This window comes from Drosophila arizonae, chromosome 4 (genome assembly GCF_054131065.1).
Source record: "Drosophila arizonae isolate 15081-1271.41 chromosome 4, UAZ_ARI_1.0, whole genome shotgun sequence".
Lineage (NCBI taxonomy): Eukaryota > Metazoa > Arthropoda > Insecta > Diptera > Drosophilidae > Drosophila > Drosophila arizonae.
In genome coordinates, this window is record NC_142924.1 from 22,434,898 (window position 1) to 22,457,401 (window position 22,504).

General features: G+C 48.3%; 5 protein-coding genes across 6 annotated transcripts; 2 read left to right on the plus strand and 3 right to left on the minus strand.

The window, feature by feature from the left end:
• Window positions 1-5,404: 5,404 nt before the first annotated feature.
• Window positions 5,405-10,391, minus strand: Rich (Guanine nucleotide exchange factor subunit Rich). Its single transcript, XM_018008412.2, has 2 exons — window positions 10,118-10,391; window positions 5,405-10,060 (listed from the first exon to the last, which is right to left on the minus strand). The coding sequence occupies exon 2, from the start codon at window positions 10,036-10,038 to the stop codon at window positions 5,782-5,784; it is 4,257 nt and encodes a 1,418-aa protein (XP_017863901.2). The 5' UTR covers window positions 10,039-10,060; window positions 10,118-10,391; the 3' UTR covers window positions 5,405-5,781.
• A 4-nt stretch (window positions 10,392-10,395) lies between these two features.
• Window positions 10,396-13,119, plus strand: Ddx1 (ATP-dependent RNA helicase Ddx1). The gene is made up of 4 exons (XM_018008413.2): window positions 10,396-10,689; window positions 10,751-10,802; window positions 10,860-12,532; window positions 12,588-13,119. The coding sequence occupies exons 1-4, from the start codon at window positions 10,674-10,676 to the stop codon at window positions 13,031-13,033; spliced, it is 2,187 nt and encodes a 728-aa protein (XP_017863902.1). The 5' UTR covers window positions 10,396-10,673; the 3' UTR covers window positions 13,034-13,119.
• Window positions 12,985-13,764, minus strand: LOC108614339 (GSK3-beta interaction protein). Its single transcript, XM_018008414.2, has one exon. The coding sequence runs from the start codon at window positions 13,594-13,596 to the stop codon at window positions 13,180-13,182; it is 417 nt and encodes a 138-aa protein (XP_017863903.1). The 5' UTR covers window positions 13,597-13,764; the 3' UTR covers window positions 12,985-13,179.
• A 55-nt stretch (window positions 13,765-13,819) lies between these two features.
• JMJD7 (Jumonji domain containing 7) lies at window positions 13,820-15,188 on the plus strand. Its single transcript, XM_018007544.2, has one exon. The coding sequence runs from the start codon at window positions 13,982-13,984 to the stop codon at window positions 14,942-14,944; it is 963 nt and encodes a 320-aa protein (XP_017863033.1). The 5' UTR covers window positions 13,820-13,981; the 3' UTR covers window positions 14,945-15,188.
• Window positions 15,189-15,318: 130 nt separating this feature from the next.
• Window positions 15,319-22,484, minus strand: cmb (combover). 2 transcript variants are annotated; one of them, XM_089468461.1, is made up of 9 exons: window positions 21,915-22,484; window positions 21,380-21,488; window positions 20,716-21,125; window positions 20,565-20,663; window positions 18,806-20,507; window positions 18,484-18,734; window positions 17,827-18,356; window positions 16,000-17,269; window positions 15,319-15,937 (listed from the first exon to the last, which is right to left on the minus strand). In XM_089468461.1, exons 1-9 carry the CDS (start codon window positions 22,185-22,187, stop codon window positions 15,344-15,346), a joined length of 5,238 nt encoding a protein of 1,745 aa, XP_089324587.1. In that variant the 5' UTR covers window positions 22,188-22,484; the 3' UTR covers window positions 15,319-15,343. The 2 variants fall into 2 exon arrangements, with proteins under 2 accessions (XP_089324587.1, XP_017863023.1); XM_018007534.2 differs by having other exon boundaries at window positions 18,797-20,507; window positions 21,915-22,480.
• Between the last annotated feature and the right edge of the window lie 20 nt (window positions 22,485-22,504).

The following is a 22,504-nucleotide window of genomic DNA, read 5'->3' on the forward strand; positions in this document are numbered from 1 at the left end:
AACTTCTCCTAACAGAAGGAGAAGTACTTTACCGTTCGAGGAACGCTAGTCTAACTACTTCCAAGCATTCATTAGAACTCATCACTGAATGAACAATTGTTAAATCGTATCTTGCAAAGCGACTTCAATCACGCGCCCATCTCTGACACCCACTGCAGTGGGGGCGTGTCACATAAGCTCAAAACCCGATGCTGTTGCTGACACGTGATAAAACGCTAGCAACGAGGCCGCATGCTGTAGCTGTAGCTGTAGCTGCTGCTGTTGCTGTGAGTAGTTGGCTGGGGAGAGGGCGCTGCAGATGAACGTGAGGTGCGACGTGCGGGGCGCTTGGAGTACGCCAAAGGTGCATAGGGCACGGGCATTAACATTTACATGACACTCAGCCCACAAGTGGAGCGTACGCCGAAAGAACAACAACTTTTCTCGGCCGACCCGCACCCAGGCACACACTTCACATATGCTACGAAAAACTTGGACGATTCTTTTGTGATTGGCGCCCAGGTGGTCGACGGGCCGCTGGGTTGGTGGGTCGGTGGGTCGGTGGGTTGCTTGGTTGGTTATTTGGTGTGTCGAGCAAGGCATGTTAGTCTGTTGCCCAACGCCTCAAGGCAAACGGAAGCTGTGTAACTGACGCTACGATCCACACTCACGCACACACGTGCCGGGGCTCCGGCTGGGGCTCCTGCTCGGCGTTGCCATTAACGTTTCTATTGTGAGCTCTTGGCCTTAGCGAAATAAATAAAATTCGACAGCTGGGACTGACCCAGCCGAGAGCTGAGAGCTGAGAGCTGCGAACCTTTGAGCTACAGGCTAGACAGCCCACCCACATGGCAGACAGTTTGTGGTTTTCAAATTTCGCACAGACAAGCTGGCTGTCGGGCTGGTTGGTCGCCTGGCTGGAGGGCAGCAGCGCCACCGACACCTTGCACAGCCCGTGGAGTGGAGCGTATTTATCTATTCATGCTCACAAAAAGCAATTCGTGACCAGGGGCCATCGGGTGCCAGCACGAGGGTAAACTTCAATGCAACTAACGATGTAGCAGACACAGCAGCAGCAGCAGGAATAGCAGCAGCCGGAGCAGGAGCAGCGGCAGGAGCAGGAGCAGTTGCTGCTGCAGCACCCAACGGTTGCCAATGGACTCTCGTGTCTCGTGTCGGCCGCCCAGCGCGCAGTTGATTCCGTGATTTTTCGGCAAAGTTTTCTGGCGCTGCTTTTTCGGGAGGGTCGTGCCGGGATGTTACGGCTGCGTTTTGAGCTTTTATTATGTTCAATTCCTTCCACTTTTTCCTTTCCTTTTTTATTTTTGGGAATGCCCCCGCTGCGTGTTGGTTCAAAATTGAAGTTGCACCAAAGTTGCAAAATAAAAGGGAAAAAGCAGCCGAGTTTTCAATGTTTTACACAAAGAGGATCCCGGACTACGGACTACGGACTACGGAATACGGAGTCGGGGCACGGAACTCGAGACTTGGAGCTGCTGGCAACTGGACGAATGGTTAGGCGCTTCGCTGGCTACAAACAAATAGACATACAGACAGATGGAGAGGCGAACAGGCGAACAGGCGGACAGACAGACAGCGCAGCGAGTGCAAAGTTCGGGGCTGCAACATACATTAGATTGGCAGTTGGGGATTTACTTGTAAAATGCAAATGCAATGAATGTACAATTTAGAAATTTTTACACCAAAAATGCAACGAGTCCTCCTCGCTCCTGGCCCCAATCGAGGGGGAGTAGGTGGTGAGGGAGGGTGCACAAGGACTACACTCGCACTGGGTTCATTTGACATGCAAGTCTGTTGCTTTTGTCTGAACGACTCGTAATCTATGCTAATGAAATTGTTGCTTTCAAAATCAAATTCTAACAAACTGAAGCAACGGCAGCAACTGCAGCAGCCCCCCGAAACTTGTTGGCCAAAAATAAACAAAGAGAGCCCTGCACAAATGCAATCTATTTGGGACTTCTGCAAATCAACACAATTATAAACATTGTAATCTCGTATTGAAATTTGCCAAGATTAAAACATCAGACGAAATTTAAGAACTTAAGTAAATAAAGTAAATACTGCCTGTCTATGCGATTCTCATAAATATGATAGAGTGTTGAGGAAGGGAAGAGGAGGAAATCAATGTTCTTTTTTATTTTGCATTCATTTGTGAGTGGATGTAAATAATTAGAGTGTGTCCTTATGATTCCATGCATACATATATATTCCAACAATCATCAGCTGCGTTAAAGCTTTGGTGTTAAATGTTGAGTATACTAACAGATTATATTATAAGTATATGCAAACTAGGCAATCTTAGTCACTCTATCTCTCACGCTCTCTCTTTGTATATATGTATGTCAGCGCACCGTAGCTCCTCGAAAATAATTAATGACGAATTGGAATATGTTTTGTATTTAAATGACAAATATTTTGTATTGAAATATTAATGAGTAGGAACTTCAACATAAATATGATTCTTAGAAGCCACAACAGACAGGATCGATCGTGTGGAACACAGAGTATGGAGTCAGTTCATAAATCGGTGCGGGAGTCATGCCAGCTCGGGTTTGCATTATTATGCGAGCGAAGTTGCTTTGGGCATTCAGGATGATGTGGAATGTCAATGTGAAGATTATGGGTCAATGCGCTTACAGCTGGCAATATTAAGCCCAATATATGTCGATCGACCTCAATTCTCATATGCTATGTAAGCCACATGAATATTTGCAGCTATCATCCAGTTGCCGCAATTGCATTATTTGGCCAAAACTCTGGAATTTTATTACAGCCACTGGTTTACATGCCATTCATATGCGCCCCACACACAAAGCCCTCCAATATGGCTCAGCTCGCAGTTGCAATATTACTCAGGATCAGCTTTGTGCCCACACACACACCCACACACACACACTTAAACACATACACACATTCATACATGCATGCATGCCAGCAAACATGTCATACATGCGTGCATATAATTCGTATCTTCTGCGCGCACAGATATTGAAGGCATTCATCAAAATCACCAAGGCAACTCGAAATTCATCAGGCACCGCAACGCTCAAATATTTTGGGAAACTCGTTACAGCTGCACCTACAACTATACAACTATACACATTGCAATGGCCACCACCAACAGCAACAACAGCAACAGGCGCAACAACAACAACAACAATGGAGAAAAGTCTGAGGATGCGGCATGCTGCTTAACCCTTGAGTGGTTTGCCAGGAACTTAGCTGCAGTCCTTCTCGGCGCTGGCTGCCAACGGCCGTCGCATGTGGTGTTGTTGATTACACTGCAATATTGTTGTTGTTGTTGCTGTTGATGATGTTGTTGCTGCTGTCGGTTGGCGGTTTTGTTGTCTGCGGCATCCACCCACAGTTTCCTGTTGTAGTTGCCATTATTGCAGTTGTTATTGTTGTTGTTGCATTGCTCCTGTTGCCCGCACTATGAAGAATTTGCAAAAGTTTTTAACAATTTCTGCAGACCGCGCACTTGACGGCGACGACTTCCTGCTGCAATGTGCCTGGTGTTGATGCTTTATTTATACACGCACACAGCCATACACACACACACACACACACAGAGAGAGAGAGTGTGTGTGAGAGAGAGACATACTTCTATAACTTTTGGCTGCCTCTTCAGTGAAGCGTCAATAGTTATTTTTACAACTACAGCAAAACGTAAGTCGGCTCTGCTGTTGTCGGCGACAACGGATGCGAAATACACGAATTTCTGCGTTGTTGCCTTACAACTAACACAAATTGATACACACACACGCACACACACAGACAATCTTGCATTTGTGTGCGCCCCAGGGGCTTTGACGTTTGAGAGCAGCTGAAAAGTTCCATGACGTTAGCTGCCGCCTGCTCGTTACCGTTGCTGTCGCGTCGTAACATTACAGTGATTACGTTTTGTAAGCACTTACGTTTACGATTTTATTGTAAGCAGACGACGCTGTCTCTCGCTCTGTCTCTCTCTCCCTTTCCTTTTCCCTCTGCCGTTGTTGATGTCAACGAAACCGGCAAACAGCGTTGCTGCGTCAAAGTTTGCAATTGTGCGAATTACGCTGCACAAACTTGACGAGTGCAACTGCACAACGGGGACAACGAGGAACAAGGCAAAAGGCACAAGGCACACGGGTGACATTGCCAACTAAAACTATCCACCTGCACACAAAGTCACCTTCGTCACCGCCAAATCAAGCAGCCCACGTAATGAATCAGTCACAGTGATTAACTTTTACAGCAGCCACGAGTTACGGCCCAAAAGAGTGCCAAAAAGTCACATGTGCTCGATTGGCTGCTGTCGGTGTGTGTGAGAGTGTGTGTACATGTATTTTCATGTGTGTGTGTGTGCAATAGTTATTGCAGGGTGGCCATTCTGCGTTAAGCTTGATAGACGTTGAGCAGACGGCTTGCGCAAACCATTCCGCTGCCTTGCTGTTTGCGCAAGCGGCGTGAAATATAACAGCATTGAAGATGCAATTTCTATATATAATATTTAGTACAGATCGCCTTTCGCTATACAAATTATCCGATTTCTATAAGTATAGCCTGGTTTCAACCCAAGCTAACTTTCTAGCCAACCAATTTATAGTGACTATAAACATCTAGACTAAAAAGTTATTATTATTATTAATATTATGAAATTTAAATGATAAATATCTGGAAATGTAAATATTAAATTTTACTACTGTGTAAAACAGCAGCTTCATTTGATGAGAGCGGGATTGATGCACTCCTTATAATTGCTCTCTCGCTATTCAAACTCCTCTGCTCGCTGCCCCAATGCGCTAGCTGCCTTTAATGTGTAAGAAAAGAAAATAAAATTCAATAAATTAGAATTGAATCAATTTATTCTGGACACAGCTGAAATAGAGCACACAAATCCCTTTTTATGGGACAACCACCTTGAACCGAAAGAAGAAACCTCATCTGCAGGGGTTGCCTGTTAAATGTTAACAGCTAATTAAACCAAATTTGTTTATTTATTAATTTTAAAAATGTATTTAATAATAAAAATATATAATAATCAATTTATTTTGATAACTTTTATATATGTATGTATGATATGTATCAATTTTGTTACTTGGAAAACTTTGTTTTCGTAGAAATAATTTCTTTATGCATATTTTAAACTTATATTTAATAAAATAGTGAAATCAGGACTGCATAAGATGTTGCAAGAATACAGGATGTTGCACTAATATATAAGAGATCGGATAAGAACGATTTACCTTAATCTCTCCTTTAGGCTGCTCTAGCGGCATACGTATAGAAGCGACTATTTAATACGTACCTCATTACGACATTCAAATACGAGCAGCAAGCAGTTCATTTTTAGCCTTTCGTTTGGCAAGCAGTGCAACTGCTGGACTAATTTCTCTTCAGGAATAAAATGCATTTGGCAAACTTATTGGTAAAAATATATTTATCCTGTATATTTATGTATAGAATCGTGTAAATTTTTAATTAACAAATATTGCAGCAAATTTCATCTATTAATTTAATGAATAATTACATTTACGTATCTCTTACAGTACAATACAAGTTTTCCATTTGCTCTCAACGATGTTCGCTTCGTTGTGTGTTCCATTGAGTTGGGTTAACAGTTAACAAATCTTTCAACAATTACCACATATGTATGTACGCATACATATATGTATGCATATGTACATATATGCAATATACAGCAGAACGAAAAAATAAACATAAATGACAAAATCGTGTATATTACGTACATGCACTGAGTATGCTATTTCCAATTTCTTGCACGAATGCACGTAGCCCTTACATGACCCCGCAGCCGTCCCGGGGAGCTTCTCGACTGCCGCGGCGCTGCAGCTGCTGAGTGGGAGTGGATTGCGTGGAGGAAGGATTCGTCTGGCTGCCATTGGCTTTCGACTTGGATTCGAGACTGGCGTGACGCGTCAGCCGCTGCTCTGACGCTCGCTGAATGCCATTGGGCAGCTGCTGACATTTTGGCACAAAATTGTTGTTGCTTCCATCCAAAGCATCGTTCTCCAAGCCGGACGCCCCATCGGCGCTCAGCTCATTGCTGTCGTCTATGCTGTCGTGCATCGTCGGCGTCTCGCCCAGCGACTGTATGTACTGCTCCAACAGGTAAATGTGCGGCTGCAGGGTCATCACAAAGCCGCGATACATGGAACTCCCGTTGTCGAAGATGCACTGGCTGAGCTGCTTGAGGGCCGCCTCTATGCGCCTACAGGCGCCCACGGACTCGCTGCGGATGACCACGTTGACAATGCGCGAAATGGAGGCCGCATCCTGCAGCAGTATGGAGAGCATGAGGGCATAGTCCGTGCAGTTGGCCTCGATGAAGAGCTGCAGCAGGTAGCGCAGCTTGATCGCTAGCTTATCGTTCAGATAGCTGGCCACAATTTCGCTGTTGTCGTCCTCCGAGGCGGGCAACGAGTAGAGCCGGCGATAGCGGAAGTTATCGAAGGACAACTGCGAATTCGACCGATTCTTCAGGATTGGCAGCGAGCTCTGCTGCAGCTCCTCCTCCTCCTTGATGCAAGGCTGCAGTTGCGGCGATTCCAGGTGCGCGGCCAGACTAAAGTAGCCCGACTCCGAGGTCTGCGATGACGATCCTCCAGCTGCTCCCGCACGAGGCAGCGTGCCTCGTAGCTGAGCAAAGTCATCGCGCCCAGCTCCTGCAAACGGACTGGGTAGCCGCAGCTCCGCGTGCAAAGCTTGCAGCGCCGCCGCTATATTGTCCAGCCGCGCTGCTCCTGTCGACTCCTGCGTTAGCCAGCTGACCACATGGAAATCCAGATAGGCACACATGTAGCCCAGGTCCAGCAGCTTGTGTTGCTGCAGCAGCTGTCGTGCATGCCGCTGCAATATCAAATCGATGCAGAAGATCTCACGCTGCTGCCGCTCCTTGGTGGAGCGACGGCGCACGACAGTCGCGGGGCCAGCGTTGCTGCCAGCGCTAGGCGCCTCGCTGCGCTCCACAGATGCAGCCACGCTCTGCTGCTTGTTGTCCTTGGGCAAGTTGCTGGTGACGGTGGTCGAGTAGCTGCGCTCCCGCGTGGCTATGGGCCCCAGCACCAGGTTGAAGGCGTCCGCATTGGGATTCACTTGCGCCTGCGTCTGGGGCTGAGGCGGTGCGATTTTGACATTCAGCACCATCGAGCAGCGCGGCGAATCAATCTCATTGGGATCTATGGCTTTGAGGAAGCGTATCAGATCCTTGGCCAGCTCCCACTTGCGCTGATTCAATGCGATGTCCAGCAGCATGTTCGCGTGCTGCTTGCTCACAGAGGAGGGCTCCAGATTCTGTATGATGATCAGATAGCTGGCCGCCGTTTCGAGCTGCTCCGCCTGCAGGCAGAGGTGGAACAGCTCCTTCGGCTTGCCCGCCATGCTGAACAAATACGGCCAAAGTGCGATTTCGGTTTTGCGCGCGCACTGCACGATCGTCTGTAGACACACGGGAAACTCGCGAATGAAGTCAAGGATGCTGGGTAACTGTGCATCGGGTATGGGCTGCTTGCTGCTGGCCTCCTCCTCCAGCACCTCGTGCAGCAGCAGCTCCAAGGCATGCGGAAAGTAAGGCAAACTGCGACAAGATTGCGCAATCTCCCAGGCCGAGTAGCCCAGATTGCGTTTGATCAACTGCCTAAGCACCTTGTGCAAATAGACCTGCGACTTGCGCTCCATCAGAGCAAAGGGCAGAGCGAAGTGCGAGTTCGGCTCATTCGTGTACAGCGTGCTCTCGTTCTCCACGCCCAGCACAATGACGTTGTCGAATAGTATGACGAGGGGATAAAGCTTCAGAGGGAAGCTGAGCATGATGCGCTTGGACATGAAGCTGTGCAGCCGCTGTGCCCCGTTCTGCTCCGAACGCTGCTGCAGTATGGGCAGCCAGACGCGCATGCCATGCGCTCCGGAATAGAGCCAGAGGCAGTCCCGCATGGCGCAGTGCTCCAAGTTGTGGGAGAGCCAGAAGCATTCCACGCAGCTGGCCAAGCAGGTGGCCAGCAGCGTATTGGGCACCTGCTGTGTCGCCTCGTCCCTCTGGATCATCAGCACGCGTCCACAGACATTGACCACAATCGTCTCTGCCTCCGCCTGCTGATGCTGAGGCTTCAGCTCATTCCGCAGATTCGTAACCGTGAGACTCACAATGCAAGCCGGATGTATGCAAATGCTCTTCACGTCCAGCTCATAGGCGCAATCGATGTTGATGATGTACGCCGACTGCCTGTGCATGTGGAACAGGCTGACGATGCCATCCGCTGTGAGCACAATCAGCTGATCTCTGAAGGCATTCAAGCTGATGACAGGAGCGCGCACCTGTAGCTTATGTCCAAACTGATTATCCAGCTTACAATCGGCTGGGTAGCAGCGCAGCTCCTCGGTGCGATCAAGCAGAGAATAGCAGCCCATGACAATGAAGCCCTGCCACCAGAGCAATCCGCCGGACACTACGAAATCCTTCTCCTGCGACTCGTTGCCGAACAGCTTCCACTTCTTGTTGAGCATCGAGTAGTGGGCCAGGCCGGTGCGTCCTGCCACGGCCAGATGCAAGCCGGCAGCATCAATGGCTGCATAGCGAATGGGCCAATTGGTGGCTGCGTAATTGAGCGGCAGCTGCAGCAGGGTCCAGTATTTGCTCTCGGTGAGAATGCTGCCCATGTTGGGGCTTTGCTTTAGCTCCAGGCAATCGTCGTTTTGGCCAGTGGCGGTGCTGCTGGGGAATGTGCATTTGGCATTGCCGTAAGTCAGCTCCAGATTATCGCCCTGATTTATGTACAAGCAATCGTCGCCCTGCAGCAGGATGTGTGGGTGTGCAGTCATGCAGGGATTCATGCTCAAAGCGCTCTTCACGAACTGCAGCTGCAGGACATTGTTCTTCTCATCACGTGTGGTCATAAATAATTGATAGCCCTCGGTGGACCATTCGAGACGGCGCAGCTGCAGGGGATTCTGCTTAACCAAATCCACATGCAGCCCAAAATCCCAACTTAGGGTGGACATCAGCAACGCTCCAAAGGTGCTCCACAGCGACAGTCCACCATTTTCCCAGCTCACGGCGAGCACACAACCATCGGGACTCCACTTGAGCTCGTTGACAGCACCCAAGCTGCCAGGCGGCACATTCTCCGTCAAGACAAGCCTGTGCGAATATTCCAGGCCTGCTGTGGCGTCGTCTATTGCATACACAGCCACCGCCGAGCTCTGCTGGCCGTAAGCGAGCAGTCGGAACTTGTGATTGACGCTGCAGACGCTCGCATCCATCACATCCGGCACCCAACAGCCGTGCATGTGCACCGTTTCGAAACGCAGATGATCAGCTATGAGGAACGCTGCCCGCTGATCGCTGAAGACAGCAGCGCATCCGCCAATGAAGGGAGAATACTCCAGGCTGGCCACAAAGGCCGAGTTGCCCATGGCGGGCAAATATTTGACGGGCTGCTGCTGCTGTTGCTGCACGTAGAAGGGAATGTCACGCAGTTTGATAACAGCCAGCGGCTTCAGGTCCTCGGAAACCGTTTCGAGCTGTGACCACTGCAATCGCAGCAGTTCACATGTTTCCGTAGCCAGGAGCAGCTCACTGAGGCTGATGCAGCAGACAGTGGAGATGACAACGTCCAGCTTCAAGCAGCGCACTTCGCGGAGACTCAGGCGGGGAATATTTTCCTTGATGAACAGCTCGGCTGAATCTCTTTTCAGACTCACTGCAGGCGGGTCCACCTGCATCAATATTCCACTGCCGTTGGCATCGAAGTCCAGTTGATACAACAACAGGGCACCAGCATCCGTTAGCACGGCCAGCTGCCTGGAGTCGGGCTTCCATATAATCAATTGATTGTTGCCAAACTCCTGCAGAGATTCCACGGTGCGCCGATAATAGGCAATGGGCAGAAGCGGGTTCGCATACCAAATGCCCAGAAAATCCGAGCCGACGGCCGCGACGAGTATTTTAACACCATCACAACTAATGTGATTTATGTGAGTGGTTTCGCCAGGGAGCGCCAGGCAGACGCGCTTTGGCCAGCCCAATGGAAAGTACATTCTCTCTCCAGCGAGCAAATTGCTGAAAAGGCATTTTCTAGCACAATTATCAATCGATTTGAGGTTATTGAGCACTTACACTTTAGGTAATAATAAGCTACACGCCAAAATTTACATCTCTAATGACTAATTAGCACTTTAACAAAACACTTGCCATAATTTAATAAAAAAATCACTACAATTTACGCGTATACAAATATAAGTGATGCATAACGACATCAGTTCAACAGCTGTGATTTAACTCGCTTTGCAACACTCCGAATTCGTCTTTGTGAACATCTGGAAGGCTGGCAGCTATTAAGGCTAGTATGCTGCATCTCCAAATGCAAATATACTAGATTTTTCTGGAGCAAAATCCTATTAGCAAACTAGAAAAAAAAATATATATGTATTTATGTATTTTAAATTAATCAAACTACCGATACTTGCAAAGTTTTTGCTGCTATTATTTCACTTTGCTTGAAGACAAATAGCCATTAAAGCTTGCCTTGCTATTGTTGTCAAGCATTAGCGTATCCTGCTCCAATGAGTACATGGTGAACAACAATTGAGTACTTGAGGCAAATATTGCAGCCGGTGTATGAAGTGCAAACGGAATTGAATAAAAATAACCTATTTCTAAGTGAATAAAAGCAATGACGGCATTTGAAGGTAAAACACCCATAAAATGTACTTAATACGTATTCAAATATCGAAATAAATTCCCTTGCAGAGTTTGGTGTGCTGCCAGAGCTCGGCAAGGCAACCGACGAATTGGACTGGACGTAAGTATAAATAATATAAAATTCAATTTAATATTCCTGCAAGTGCTCCTTTATTAGCTTGCCAACGGATGTGCAGGCAGAGGCCATACCACTCATACTCGGCGGAGGCGATGTCCTAATGGCAGCCGAAACGGGCTCTGGCAAAACGGGCGCCTTTTGCTTGCCCATTCTGCAAATTGTTTGGGAAACGATTCGCGATTTGCAGTCTGGAAAGCCAAGTAAAAAAGGCGGTTCCGCAGCTGGAGCTGTGGCACCGTGGACAATGTCGTTTTTCGATCGTAACAATGCATTAGCGGTGACTCCGGATGGCCTGCGCTGCCAGTCACGTGAGTTTAAGGAATGGCACGGATGTCGTGCCACCACCGGGGTCTATGGTAAAGCCAAGTTCTATTACGAAGCAACAGTCACCGATGAGGGCTTGTGCCGTGTGGGGTGGTCCACTCAAATGGCGAATTTAGATCTGGGCACGTGTCGCTACGGCTTTGGCTTTGGCGGCACTGGCAAAAAGTCCAACAATCGTCAGTTTGACGACTATGGCGAGGCTTTCGGCAAGGCAGATGTAGTGGGCTGTATGCTGGACCTGCAGCGACTGGAAGTGAGCTTCACCAAGAACGGCGCTGCATTGGGAGTGGCTTTCAAAATACCCGAAAATCTACGCAATGACACCTTCTATCCAGCTGTCGTCCTGAAGAACGCCGAGATGCTATTTAACTTTGGCAAAACCGATTTTAAGTACCCGCCAGGCAACGGCTATGTGGCTGTTTGTCAAGCAGGTCCTGACCATAGCGCACCCAATCCTTTGGCCAGCCCCGCAGCCAACACTGCGGCTAGCAAACCGGCGCCCAATGCGCCCCAAGCCATAATCATTGAGCCGAGCCGCGAGCTGGCGGAGCAAACTTACAATCAAATTGAGAAACTGAAACGTTATGTGACCGATCCCGACGTGCGTCCCCTACTGCTTATTGGGGGCGTGCGTCTGGAGGAGCAGAAAGCGGAACTGCAGAAGGGAATCCACATTGTGGTGGGTACTCCCGGTCGCCTGGAGGAACTCATCAACAGTGGACTCGTACAGCTCACTCACTGTCGTTTCTTTGTCCTGGACGAGGCGGATGCTCTGCTTAAGCAGGGCTATACGGATCTAATTGATCGGCTGCACAAGCAAATACCAAAAATAACTAGCGATGGCTGTCGCCTGCAGATGATTGTCTGCTCCGCCACCTTGCATGCCTTTGAGGTAAAAAAGATGGCTGAGCGCTTGATGCACTTTCCCACCTGGGTGGATCTGAAGGGCGAAGATGCAGTGCCAGAGACTGTTCACCATGTAGTGTGCATGGTCGACCCGAAGATTGACACCAGCTGGCAGCAACTTCGCCAGTCGATACGCACTGATGGTGTGCACGATCACGACAATATCCATCCCACTAATCTTTCCCCAGAGACCCTTTCCCAGGCAGTGAAGCTGCTGAAGGGTGAATATTGCATCCGGGCCATTGACCAGCATAAAATGGATCGTGCCATTATCTTCTGTCGCACCAAGCTGGATTGCGATAACTTGGAGCAGTATCTGCGCCTCCGCGGCGGACAACGCTACTCCTGCGTCTGCCTGCATGGCGATCGCAAGCCGCAGGAGCGCAAGCAGAATCTGGAATCGTTCAAGCGCCAGCAGGTCAAGTTTCTCATTTGCACAGATGTTGCTGCACGTGGACTGGACATTACAGGATTGCCTTTCAGTAAGGATTACCTAATATATATTTACATATAATCTATAGCTTATCATTCATACAGTGATCAATATAACTCTGCCGGATGACAAATGCAACTATGTGCACCGCATCGGCCGTGTGGGTCGTGCAGAGCGCATGGGCCTGGCCATCAGCTTGGTGTCTACGGTGCCGGAGAAGGTCTGGTACCACGGCGAATGGTGCAAGACTCGTGGACGTAATTGCAACAACACCAATTTGACTGATGTGCGCGGCTGTTGCATCTGGTACAATGAGCTCAATTTATTGGGCGAGGTCGAGGAGCACCTGAACATAACCATACAGCAGGTGGACAAGTCCCTGGAGGTGCCCGTTAACGATTTCGATGGCAAGGTGGTCTACGGCCAAAAGAATCTCAATAAGGGCACTGGATATGTGGATCATGTTGAGCAATTGGTGCCAACGGTTCGCAAATTGACTGATTTGGAATTGCAATCACAATCTTTATTCTTGAAGCGCTTAAAGGTCTAAAGTGGTTCGATTTTGGGTTGTCGCACGATCCGAAATACTTGCACGGTTACGAGTACATAAAATACATAAATAAACTAACATTAAAATCTTGTGTTTAATGAGTACAGCCTCAGTATAAAGTTGTTGTTTCGAAGAGGCCAAGTTGGTTACTCGTCTTCATCCTCCTCCTCGTCCTCTTCGTGGAATTCAGTGCGCATTTGCTGCAGTTGTCGCAGCTGCTGGCAGAGCTTGTTGCCAAACGACTCCACATAACGTGGACTAATCTTATCCAATAGCGCGTAGGGTGTTTCAAAGATCTCTTCCTCCTCTGGCTCCCCATCGGGGCCTAGCGCCGGCTCCTCATCGATGGTGTCGTATTGCGAGGAGACTATTTTGAAGCCTCGACCAGTCACTTGTACGCAGCAGGTGGCGCTCTCTATGGTGCGAATGTTCAGATAAATCTTCGTGGCACTGCTGACCAATTTGGAAGATATTACAATTTCGGCAACGTGTGCTTTAACATCGTTTATGATGGCATTAGCCTCGTCAATACAGTTGAACACTTCATCCCCAACTTCTTGCATTTTGGCAACGTTTTTAATTGAACTCTTCACTTTTTCCTAATTTTACAAAAGCAACATGTTTTTTTTTCGGCTGTCTGACTTAGAACAGCTGTATACAGAACATACAGTATCGACTACCAGACCACAAGTATATATCGATACCTTTTGAGCATGAAGTCATTAACCATTCGATTACTTTGGTTTTTCTTAAGCAATATTAGCAATTGTATAGGTAATGACAATATTAGTTTTCATAATTCGCTTTAATTGATCTTCCTGTTTATCTCTGCACCGGCAATGTATACTCAACATAGTTTGCTTTTTAAGACATCGATATCCAGTGCACAACTTTGTTTTTCATCGATTAACTCAAACACTTATCGATCTGTACCAGAATGCCATCGGCATGGCTCAAACTCAAATTGAGACAGCTATAAAACTGCTGCTTCAGGAAGCCCAAGAGCTATGTATTGGTGGACAAATAACGGAACTACAACAGCTGCCAACTGCCTTAGAGTTCACGCGGGACTACTATGCAAAGAACGCACCTGTTGTCATACGTCAGGCGGTTGCCCATTGGCCTGCAGTGCAGAAGTGGACGCCGGACTATTTGCAGACTACTCTGAATGACAAAGTTGTGGATGTAGCCGTTACACCCAATGGCTATGCTGATGGTCTGGCCATACAAAATGGCGAAGAGTACTTCGTGCTACCGCTAGAAACGCAAATGCCTCTATCTGAGTTATTGGAGCGTCTCGATGATCCAATGGGAGCTGTGCACTACATTCAGAAGCAAAATTCCAATTTCAGTCTTGACTTGCCGGAGCTGGCTGGTGACATTGTGCCGAAAGACTTGGATTTTGCCCAGCAGTGCTTCAACAAGGAACCGGATGCAGTCAACTTCTGGTTGGGCGACGAGCGGGCCATCACCTCCATGCACAAGGATCCCTACGAGAATCTTTATTGCGTAATTTCCGGGTACAAAGATTTCATATTGCTGCCTCCGCATCAGCTTTGCTGCGTGCCTCGTGGCAACTACCCCACTGGCGTGTACAAGCGAAAATCCTGTGGGCAGTTCTACATAGATCCTTTGATTGAGAACGACGAAGTTCTACATACAGAATGGGTTAGCATTGACCCATTAGCTCCGGACTTGGCCAAATATCCCCAGTATAGCAAGGCGCGTCCCTTACGAGTACGTGTTCATGCGGGAGATGTGCTCTATTTACCCAACTACTGGTTCCATCATGTGCGCCAGAGTCACAAATGCATCGCCATCAACTTTTGGTACGACATGGACTACGACAGTCGCTATTGCTACTATCGCATGATGGAGCAGCTTACGAGCCAAACAGATCTAAACAAATAGCTAAGCACCGGAGCTCATTCGAAACCAATAGTTTGTTACATTTGTAAGCCAATTAATAAATGAAAGAAACCCCAAAGGCTGGTCCACAAATTCGGTGGGATTCCATTCAGTCCAGCAGCCGCAGCTAATTAAAACGTTGCCTAAGCTCTCAACAAATTTGTTTGTGTTCTAGGTGTACATTTATAATTTAATACAAAATAAAAACAAAGTCGAAAATGGGCCGCCCATTGCGGCTAGTAACTAATTTTGTTAGTTCATATGGGTGAAGTCATATGGAATATGGAATATGTATATGAGTATATAATTGCATATATGTATGCATATGTATGCGGATAGGTCGGGAATGTTGACTGGGTGGGTCCCCTCTAGTGATCTAATAGCTAACTAACTTTACTCGATTTAATCTAAACTGATATTCTGAGTTTCTTGAGCTGCCGCTGCGCTGGCCTCCTCCTCCGGATTCTCATTGTTCTCGCACTCTGTATCGCCCCCGTTTAGCGTAACCTTTTTCTGATCTGCCTCGGCCAGGTCGGCATCATTGTTGGAATCCTGCGAGTTCGACTGAGCACGCACGCGTTTATTGACCTGCTTTTTAGAAGGAGCTTTCGGCTCCTTACTTTTCGTACTCGACATGCTGCCGGTGTCGGCTGACTGCTGCTCTACCACAAAAAGCTGCTCCAGATAGGTGCGATACCACAGCAAGAACTCGTCGCGCTGCCTTGGCATGTCCAACTTCTTAATCTTAGCATAAAAGCGCTTGGGCGAAATGAGCGGCGAGACCGCATTTGGTGTCCAGCTGGCGGCCGAGTTTTGGGCCGCATTTGCCGTCAGCTTGGAGACCTCAGCCAGCAGTGAATCGTTGATGATTGTGTTGTTATGCGTCTGGTTACGTATGCGTTTGATTATGTACTCAATAAGCTCGTGATCCGGCGATATGTCAAGACTAGCCGATGTAGGCGTGGCGGGTCGTTCAATGACCACCTCAATGATTTGCTTTAATGAAAAAGGCACGAGCTATGAGCAGCTGAGGCAGTGCATGAGCTTTGGCTACTTACATCATCGTTGTCCAACGGTGCAGAACCAACGCCAGCTGCCTCTGAGTATTCAGCTCCTGATGCGCCTTCTGTTGCTGCTGCTGCTGCTGCTCCAGATGCAGACCCAGTTGCTGCCGCAGCTGCAGCAGCTGTTGACATTACCTGCAATGGTAGACTATTGTCATCCTCTGGCCGGTCGCTGATAGATTGAGCCTGCGGCGATTCAGTGCCACTCTCCGTGGCCTCTGTTGACTCATTTGCAACGGCATTCTCTGCCGGCGGGGCACTGGGCGCCTGACCCTGGTTGAGGGTCTTGCGCAGGCTATGCACTTCATTATACAGTTGCTGTTCGCCTAGCTGCTGCTGCAACTGTTGCTGCTGTTGTTGCTGCTGCTCGAAGAGAGTTTCTAGTCGTCTGTAGACATCCTCCTTGATCGACTCGTAGAACTTTGTGGTAAATTTGTCATTTTTCAATGCATTCACTAGCAAATTGCGATTCAGTTCCTCTGAAGCCGTCTCCTCTGTGCCTTGTTCCAGCAGCGCATTGGATTCATCTGGCGGCACGACGGACTCCTGTGCTGTGACATTGTACACGGGAGCAGCTGGTGGAGCTTGCATCGCCGGCGGCTCTGGTAGCTCATAGTCCATGTATTGAGCAGGCAGCTCGAAATCGAAGCGCAGATGGCGCTGCTGCAACGGGGTTAGAGACACCGCCGACGTGGTCGGCTTAGCCGGCACTTTGTTGCGCTGGTACAGCGGACTGTTCACATTCATGTTGAAGAAATTGGACGAGCCAGCCGTTAACTCCTGCAAGGAAGTCTCCTCGTCGCGCAGCGTTGGCATTGGACGCCGACGATTGCGACGTCTGCCTCCGCTGCTGCCGAATATTGAGGAATCATTATTATCATCCTCCTCCACATCATCCTCTTCTCCATGAGCATTATTGCGCCAGTCTTGATTGCTGCTGCTGCTGTTGTTCAAATTGTTGCTGCTGCTGCCGTTGAGCAAATGTTGTTGCTGCTGTTGCTGTAGCTGTGGCTGGGGCTGCTGCTGCTGCTGTGGCTGCTGAGGCGTGGCCTCATAAAAGTGACGATGTGACTGAGCCTGTTGCTGTTGTTGTGGCTGCTGCTGCTGCTGTAGCATCATGCTGCTGGTAGAGCTGCGTGCAGTGTGCGGCAGATGGGTCTGAAAATAGCTGGGACGCTGGCGCTGGCGCTGTATTTGGCGATATTGGTGCTCCACATTGAGTTCCTCGTTGCTTTTGTTAGATAGCAGATTCTGGCGAGTATAGCTGCAAAGCGCACAGATATTAATGGGTTAATAAAAGCGAGCAATCAAACAAAAAGTATTTAATGTGCAAAGTAGAATAACATTCTAAAGATTAATATTAATATAACCAAGTCTATTCCAATTAGAGCTACTCTAGATGTAATTCTGAACAACTTTTGGGTTATAGCATTGCTTTTACTCGATCAATTTAATGGGCGTTAGCATTCAAAAAAGAATTTTGTTATTCGAAAAAAAAAATGAATACTTAAGTTAATAGAATTAGTTGAACTCAATTGAAACGCATTTCAAGTATAATCGTAAATGTTTCCTTCTTTCTACTTACTTATGTCGTAGTGTTTTGAGAAATTTGATTAAAAATAATAATAAATCAAAATTGTTCATATCTTTTTTGTCGTGGCACTTCGTTCTATGTATTTGTTTTTATTACTTTGGCAAGGATTATAACTTAACAGCTCTTTGGTTCCTAGTTCTCAATCGATAGAAGTAAATAAACAATTGCCTAATCCGTACGAAAGAACGCGACACCACATGAAATATGTGTATTGTATGGCGCTTTACCTTCGGAAGTTGTCCCAATAGTTGTTCGCCCGGTTGCCCGGTGGCACCTGGTTGTTCAGAGTGGGTGGCGGCACCGCATCCTCCGGCAGCGAATGCAAATTGTTCGCATGCTGGTTCTGGGTGCGCAAGTTGGCATTATTCTGGTGTATGGTATTGTTGTGATGATTCATGAATATGGGTGCCGGAGCGGCGCGATACGAGAGCGGCGACAGCGGCGTCTCATTGTTATAGTGCGTTGGCGGCGGCGGCGGTGGTGGCGGTGGTGGCGGTGGCGCCGCATTGTTCAAATAGGTCTGTGCCTGATGCGGATCGCTGCCGCTGTAGATATTGTTGCGATGACTGCTGCGCTGATAGTTGCTAAAGGCGCTCTGATGCGAGGAGCCGAAATTATATAGTTGCTCCGACTGGGCGCGAGCGCTGGCGCCCAGGCACAGGTTGTTCGGTGCCAGACCGCCAGCGATAGGCGGAACGGACTCCGAGCGCAGACTATAGGCGTGCTCCTGGCACGATGCATTCAAACGTTCCTGCAACTGTTCAAATGAAAAAAGAAATCACGTTTAAACCACAATCAAAACCAATGGTATGTTATACAAAAGGTCATTAAAATCTCTGCACAATCTGGCCATTTAAGGTTACATTAGTTAGCTTTGCTCTCACCGAATGTATCTGACTGTTGAGACTGTCAATTTCACGCTGCTGATGCCACAAAGTCTGATTGCACTGGCAGACCGAGTTGATGAGCATCTGCTGCGTCTGCATGAACTGCTGCAAGAGCACTGCGTCGGGGGTTTGGTTGACACTCGAAGCCTGCGAGGAGGCAGCGACCCCCGGTGCAACCGGAGCACCTGTTGGCGTTGCTGGCAGATAGCCAGGCTGCGAATGCCAAGTGTTGGTCGTATTGTGCGTGTCTGCAAATAAATGAGTGGCTCAATAGAAGTGACTAGTGAATAATTGCTGGCGGATCGCTTACTCCACATGCCTTGAACGGGTGCCATTGGCGGCGGCATATACTGGGATCTAGTGCTGCTCGACGGTATACTATCATTGCCCAGGGAGAGGCTGTCAATCGTCAGATTCAGATCGTCTTCATTGTTTGACATGGAGTGAGCATTGGGCGTAGTTTGTTGTTGCTTGAGTTGTGTTTGTCGCTGTTGTTCATGTTGTTGTTGCTGCTGCTGTTGTAGTTGTTGTTGCTGCTGTTGTTGTTGCAGCTGTTGCTGTTGCTGTTGCATCTGCTGCAGTTGCTGCTGTTGCTGTTTCTCCACAACGGTTATTGTCGAGGCAGTTCGTTTTAATGTAGCCGAAGATGAAGCGCGCAGTTGGGTAAAATATCTATCGCTGTCGGTGTCATCATTGCCCTCATCATCAGCCTCCGAAGTGGTGTTGGTGTTGTTGTTGTTGCTGCCGCCATTGTGGCAGTTGCTGCCATGGCTGTTCATAAAATGGGCTTCATACTCGCGTTGCTTCTTCTCATATTCCTGTCGCAATTTCTCGCATTGTGCCCGCAACTCATTGCGCGTTTGTAACTGGATTCGCCTTTTGGTTTCATCCTCCTTCTCCTCCTCCTCCTCATCCTCCTCCTGCTCATCGTCTTGTGGACGCTGTCGAAGGGGCGTTGGAGTCAGGCTGTGACGCTGCAGCGCCTCGTCCCCCATCTGTACCGCAGCTGCTGCCTGCCTCTGGCGGCGCTCAATTTCAGCCTTTAGTGCCGAAATGCGATCACGCTCCTGCTGCAATGTGGCTGCCTCAGCGCGCAACTCGGAGCTAACGCCGTCTAATGCCTGCACACGCTGCGAAATGTCCCGAGGTCGTTCTTCGTGTCGCTCAACGCTGCGACGCTCCAAGGTCTCGCCGATGTCTGATGTGCCAGCTTCTATCTGAGTAACGGTATTCAGCATGCTCTTCAGCCTATTCATTTGTGCCTTCAGCGCCTCAATGTCCGCCGTCTTCTGATCAATCATATTCTGAGCGTGTTGAGCACGCTGAGCGGCATTGACTGCCTCCTGTCGCAAAATGGGAACATTGCGTTGATATTCCACAGGGACAATGCGCTCATTGGTGGGTTTAGCCTGCTGCTGCTGTTGCTGCTGTTGCTGCTGCTGCTGCTGCTGCTGCTGCTGCTGCTTTGGGGGTGTCTGCTCTCTTGGAGTGCTCGTCTCCTGGCTGGAAGCACGAACCGCCTGCACCCGCTCTTTGGCCTTTCGATTGATGCTGGTTAGCTCATTGACCAATTCGCGCATATCCTCTCGCTGCGCCCGCAATGATTCAAGTTTCTCCTGCAGCGCCTGCTGCTCGGCCAAAATCTCTGGACCATCGTCGCCCAGCACGCTGCTTAGCTCGTTTTGATTGTGTATAAAAGCCGTGAGATTCTTCATACGCCCCACAAGCGAGGCCATATCGTCCTGCACCTGTTGTACGGATTCATAGTTGGGCGCATCGCCGTTGCCGTTATGCGCAAGACGTGCGCTGTGTTGACGCAGCTGCTCCATTTCGTTGAGATGCGTTTTGGCCATGTTTTGTATTTGTAGCAGCTTCTGCTGCTCATCCTGCAAGTGTTGCATATTGCGATTGGAGGCATCTAGCCGCTGTTGTAGCTCATCAAAACTGGGCGTTGTATCTGGTGTTGGTGTCTCCAGAACGCTGTGCAGTGACTGTATGGACTGGGCGCGATTGTCGCTCATCTAATAAGAGTTTACCCATGACTTTGAATTCTTGCAAATACATTGATCATTACATACCTCACTCAATGCAACATCCTCCAGGCTAGTCGAATTGACAACGCCCTCATCTTTGTCGCTGGCACTGGGATTGATTTCATGCACCATATTGCTTAAATACTGTAGTAATGTAATATTAGATTGATTCAACAATATATTTCTATCTGCTCACCTCGATAACACTGCCTGCTGCCTGTTGTTGTCCGTTGCCGCTATTCCAGTTCTCATCCAAGCCGAGCAAAGTGCGCAACACTTCGATTTGCGAGCGTGTCGAGCTCTGCGCTGAGACCCCAAAGAGACGATGAATCACAGTTTGAAGAGCTGTGGGCGCCTGGGAGTTGCTGGCAATTGCACTCGTGCTGCTAGTGCTTGTGGGCTGTTGGTCCTCGTTGCCGTTAGTCGTGTTGGGCGTGACAACGCCTACAGTGGCATTGGGTGTCGTTGGCTGACGCAGACGCAGCACAGCTGCTGCTACGGGCTGTGGCTGTGGCTGTGGTTGAGGCTGGGGCTGCTGCTGATGCTGCACTCGCTGCACTGGACGCACAGGGAAACAATAACGCTGATGTTGTTCCTGTAGCTGATCTGTGAAAGGCACACAAAATTGAACACATACATATATGAGAAATTCATGCAATGACGCAGTCAAAACTGGCCAGCTGCCCACGGTGCGATCGATGCGAAAGGCCCCCTCCGTGGGCGTTTATTTTCGTGCGCAACGTTATATTTAGAATATGAACTAGCGCACATTTTATGTGAACAGTAAAAACCTCCACCCAGGTGCGAACGGAGAGGTAGAGACAGATATCGGTATTTGGTTTTCATGTGCTTAAACTTACCTGTTGGATCGTAACTATGTTCCGCGGCCAATTGACGCAGCGCCTCGCGTTGCTCTTGCTGCTGGCTGCTGTATTGGGTTTTCGCAGTTGTGGCACGCTCCAGCAGATCCTTGAAGCAACAACAAATGAATATTAGCAATAGACTTAGTATCAGAAAAGCAGAAATTTTGTTGCTTTCTGTGAATTTCGGTGTGCGCCGCAGGGAAGGTCGTCTGTATTACTGAAACAGCGCCGAGATTTTTCGAGCAAATTGGTCGAGAAGAATGAGTGTGAAAAGTATTTTTAAATGCAAGAGCGCAGCGCCAAGTGGCTAAAGAAGAGAGAGCACTCGCGCAAATGGATCAGCTCGTGAATTGGGCGTCATGGCAACATGAATGAAAACAGTATATACAACAATATAAACAAGCCGGCTGCAAAATTTTCCGGTTGCTGTCCATGATAAAAAAAAATTAGCTGCCGCAATTGTGTAGATTAACTCAGTAATATATACTCTAGATATACATATTTTCTTTAAATATTCTAAATGAAAACTTACGTATAGAGTTTTGCATGTGCCGCGTTGCAGTCGCGCCGCAATGTCCTCGTCCCGCTCCCTCTGCTGCTGTTCCTGCTGCTGCTTGATTAGGGAAGAATTGCGAGCACGACTGCTGCTCGATCTGGTTGACGTCGTAGACGGCGTTCTATTGAGACTTGCCGGCAATGTTGCGCCTTGTGTGGTTGTTGTTACTTGTTTGGGTACTGCGCCGGTGCTACGATTTGTATCACATTCGTTTTTCATTATTATCTTTACGGGCGGTGTCGGCGCCATCAGAAAATATATATGTACATATACAGCTTGCACAGTTATCAATAAACTAACACTGACTGGATACGCGGCAGCTGCTGTATCAATCAGTCGTTTTATTCACTTTTAACTAAGTTGACCGAACAGTTTTCATATATAGATTGCTAACAGAATTATTTACACAATATAAATCGCTTTCACTAATACAATTTACACAAGCATAAGGCGAATCAGAATATTTTTTACAAGCAAACAGCTGCGTCCTGTCAGATAGTGATGTGTTATTTATTATCGATAGCTGACCGCAATAGCGATTATTATTGCAATACATTGTGAGCTGC

What these genes read in the sequence shown, in the direction of transcription:
- Rich (XM_018008412.2), bottom strand. Translation starts at nt 10,038, where the DNA reads ATGTACTTTCCATTGGGCTGGCCAAAGCGCGTCTGCCTGGCGCTCCCT.
- Ddx1 (XM_018008413.2), top strand. An exon ending in ACCGACGAATTGGACTGGAC is followed by an intron (nt 10,803 to 10,859) that starts GTAAGTATAAAT and finishes CTCCTTTATTAG; the next exon opens with CTTGCCAACGGATGTGCAGG. An exon ending in CATTACAGGATTGCCTTTCA is followed by an intron (nt 12,533 to 12,587) that starts GTAAGGATTACC and finishes TCATTCATACAG; the next exon opens with TGATCAATATAACTCTGCCG.
- LOC108614339 (XM_018008414.2), bottom strand. Translation starts at nt 13,596, where the DNA reads ATGCAAGAAGTTGGGGATGAAGTGTTCAACTGTATTGACGAGGCTAAT.
- JMJD7 (XM_018007544.2), top strand. Translation starts at nt 13,982, where the DNA reads ATGGCTCAAACTCAAATTGAGACAGCTATAAAACTGCTGCTTCAGGAA.
- cmb (XM_018007534.2), bottom strand. Translation starts at nt 22,187, where the DNA reads ATGGCGCCGACACCGCCCGTAAAGATAATAATGAAAAACGAATGTGAT. An exon ending in ACCCGTTCAAGGCATGTGGA is followed by an intron (nt 18,735 to 18,796) that starts GTAAGCGATCCG and finishes ATTTATTTGCAG; the next exon opens with ACACGCACAATACGACCAAC. An exon ending in CACCGTTGGACAACGATGAT is followed by an intron (nt 15,938 to 15,999) that starts GTAAGTAGCCAA and finishes TTTTCATTAAAG; the next exon opens with CAAATCATTGAGGTGGTCAT.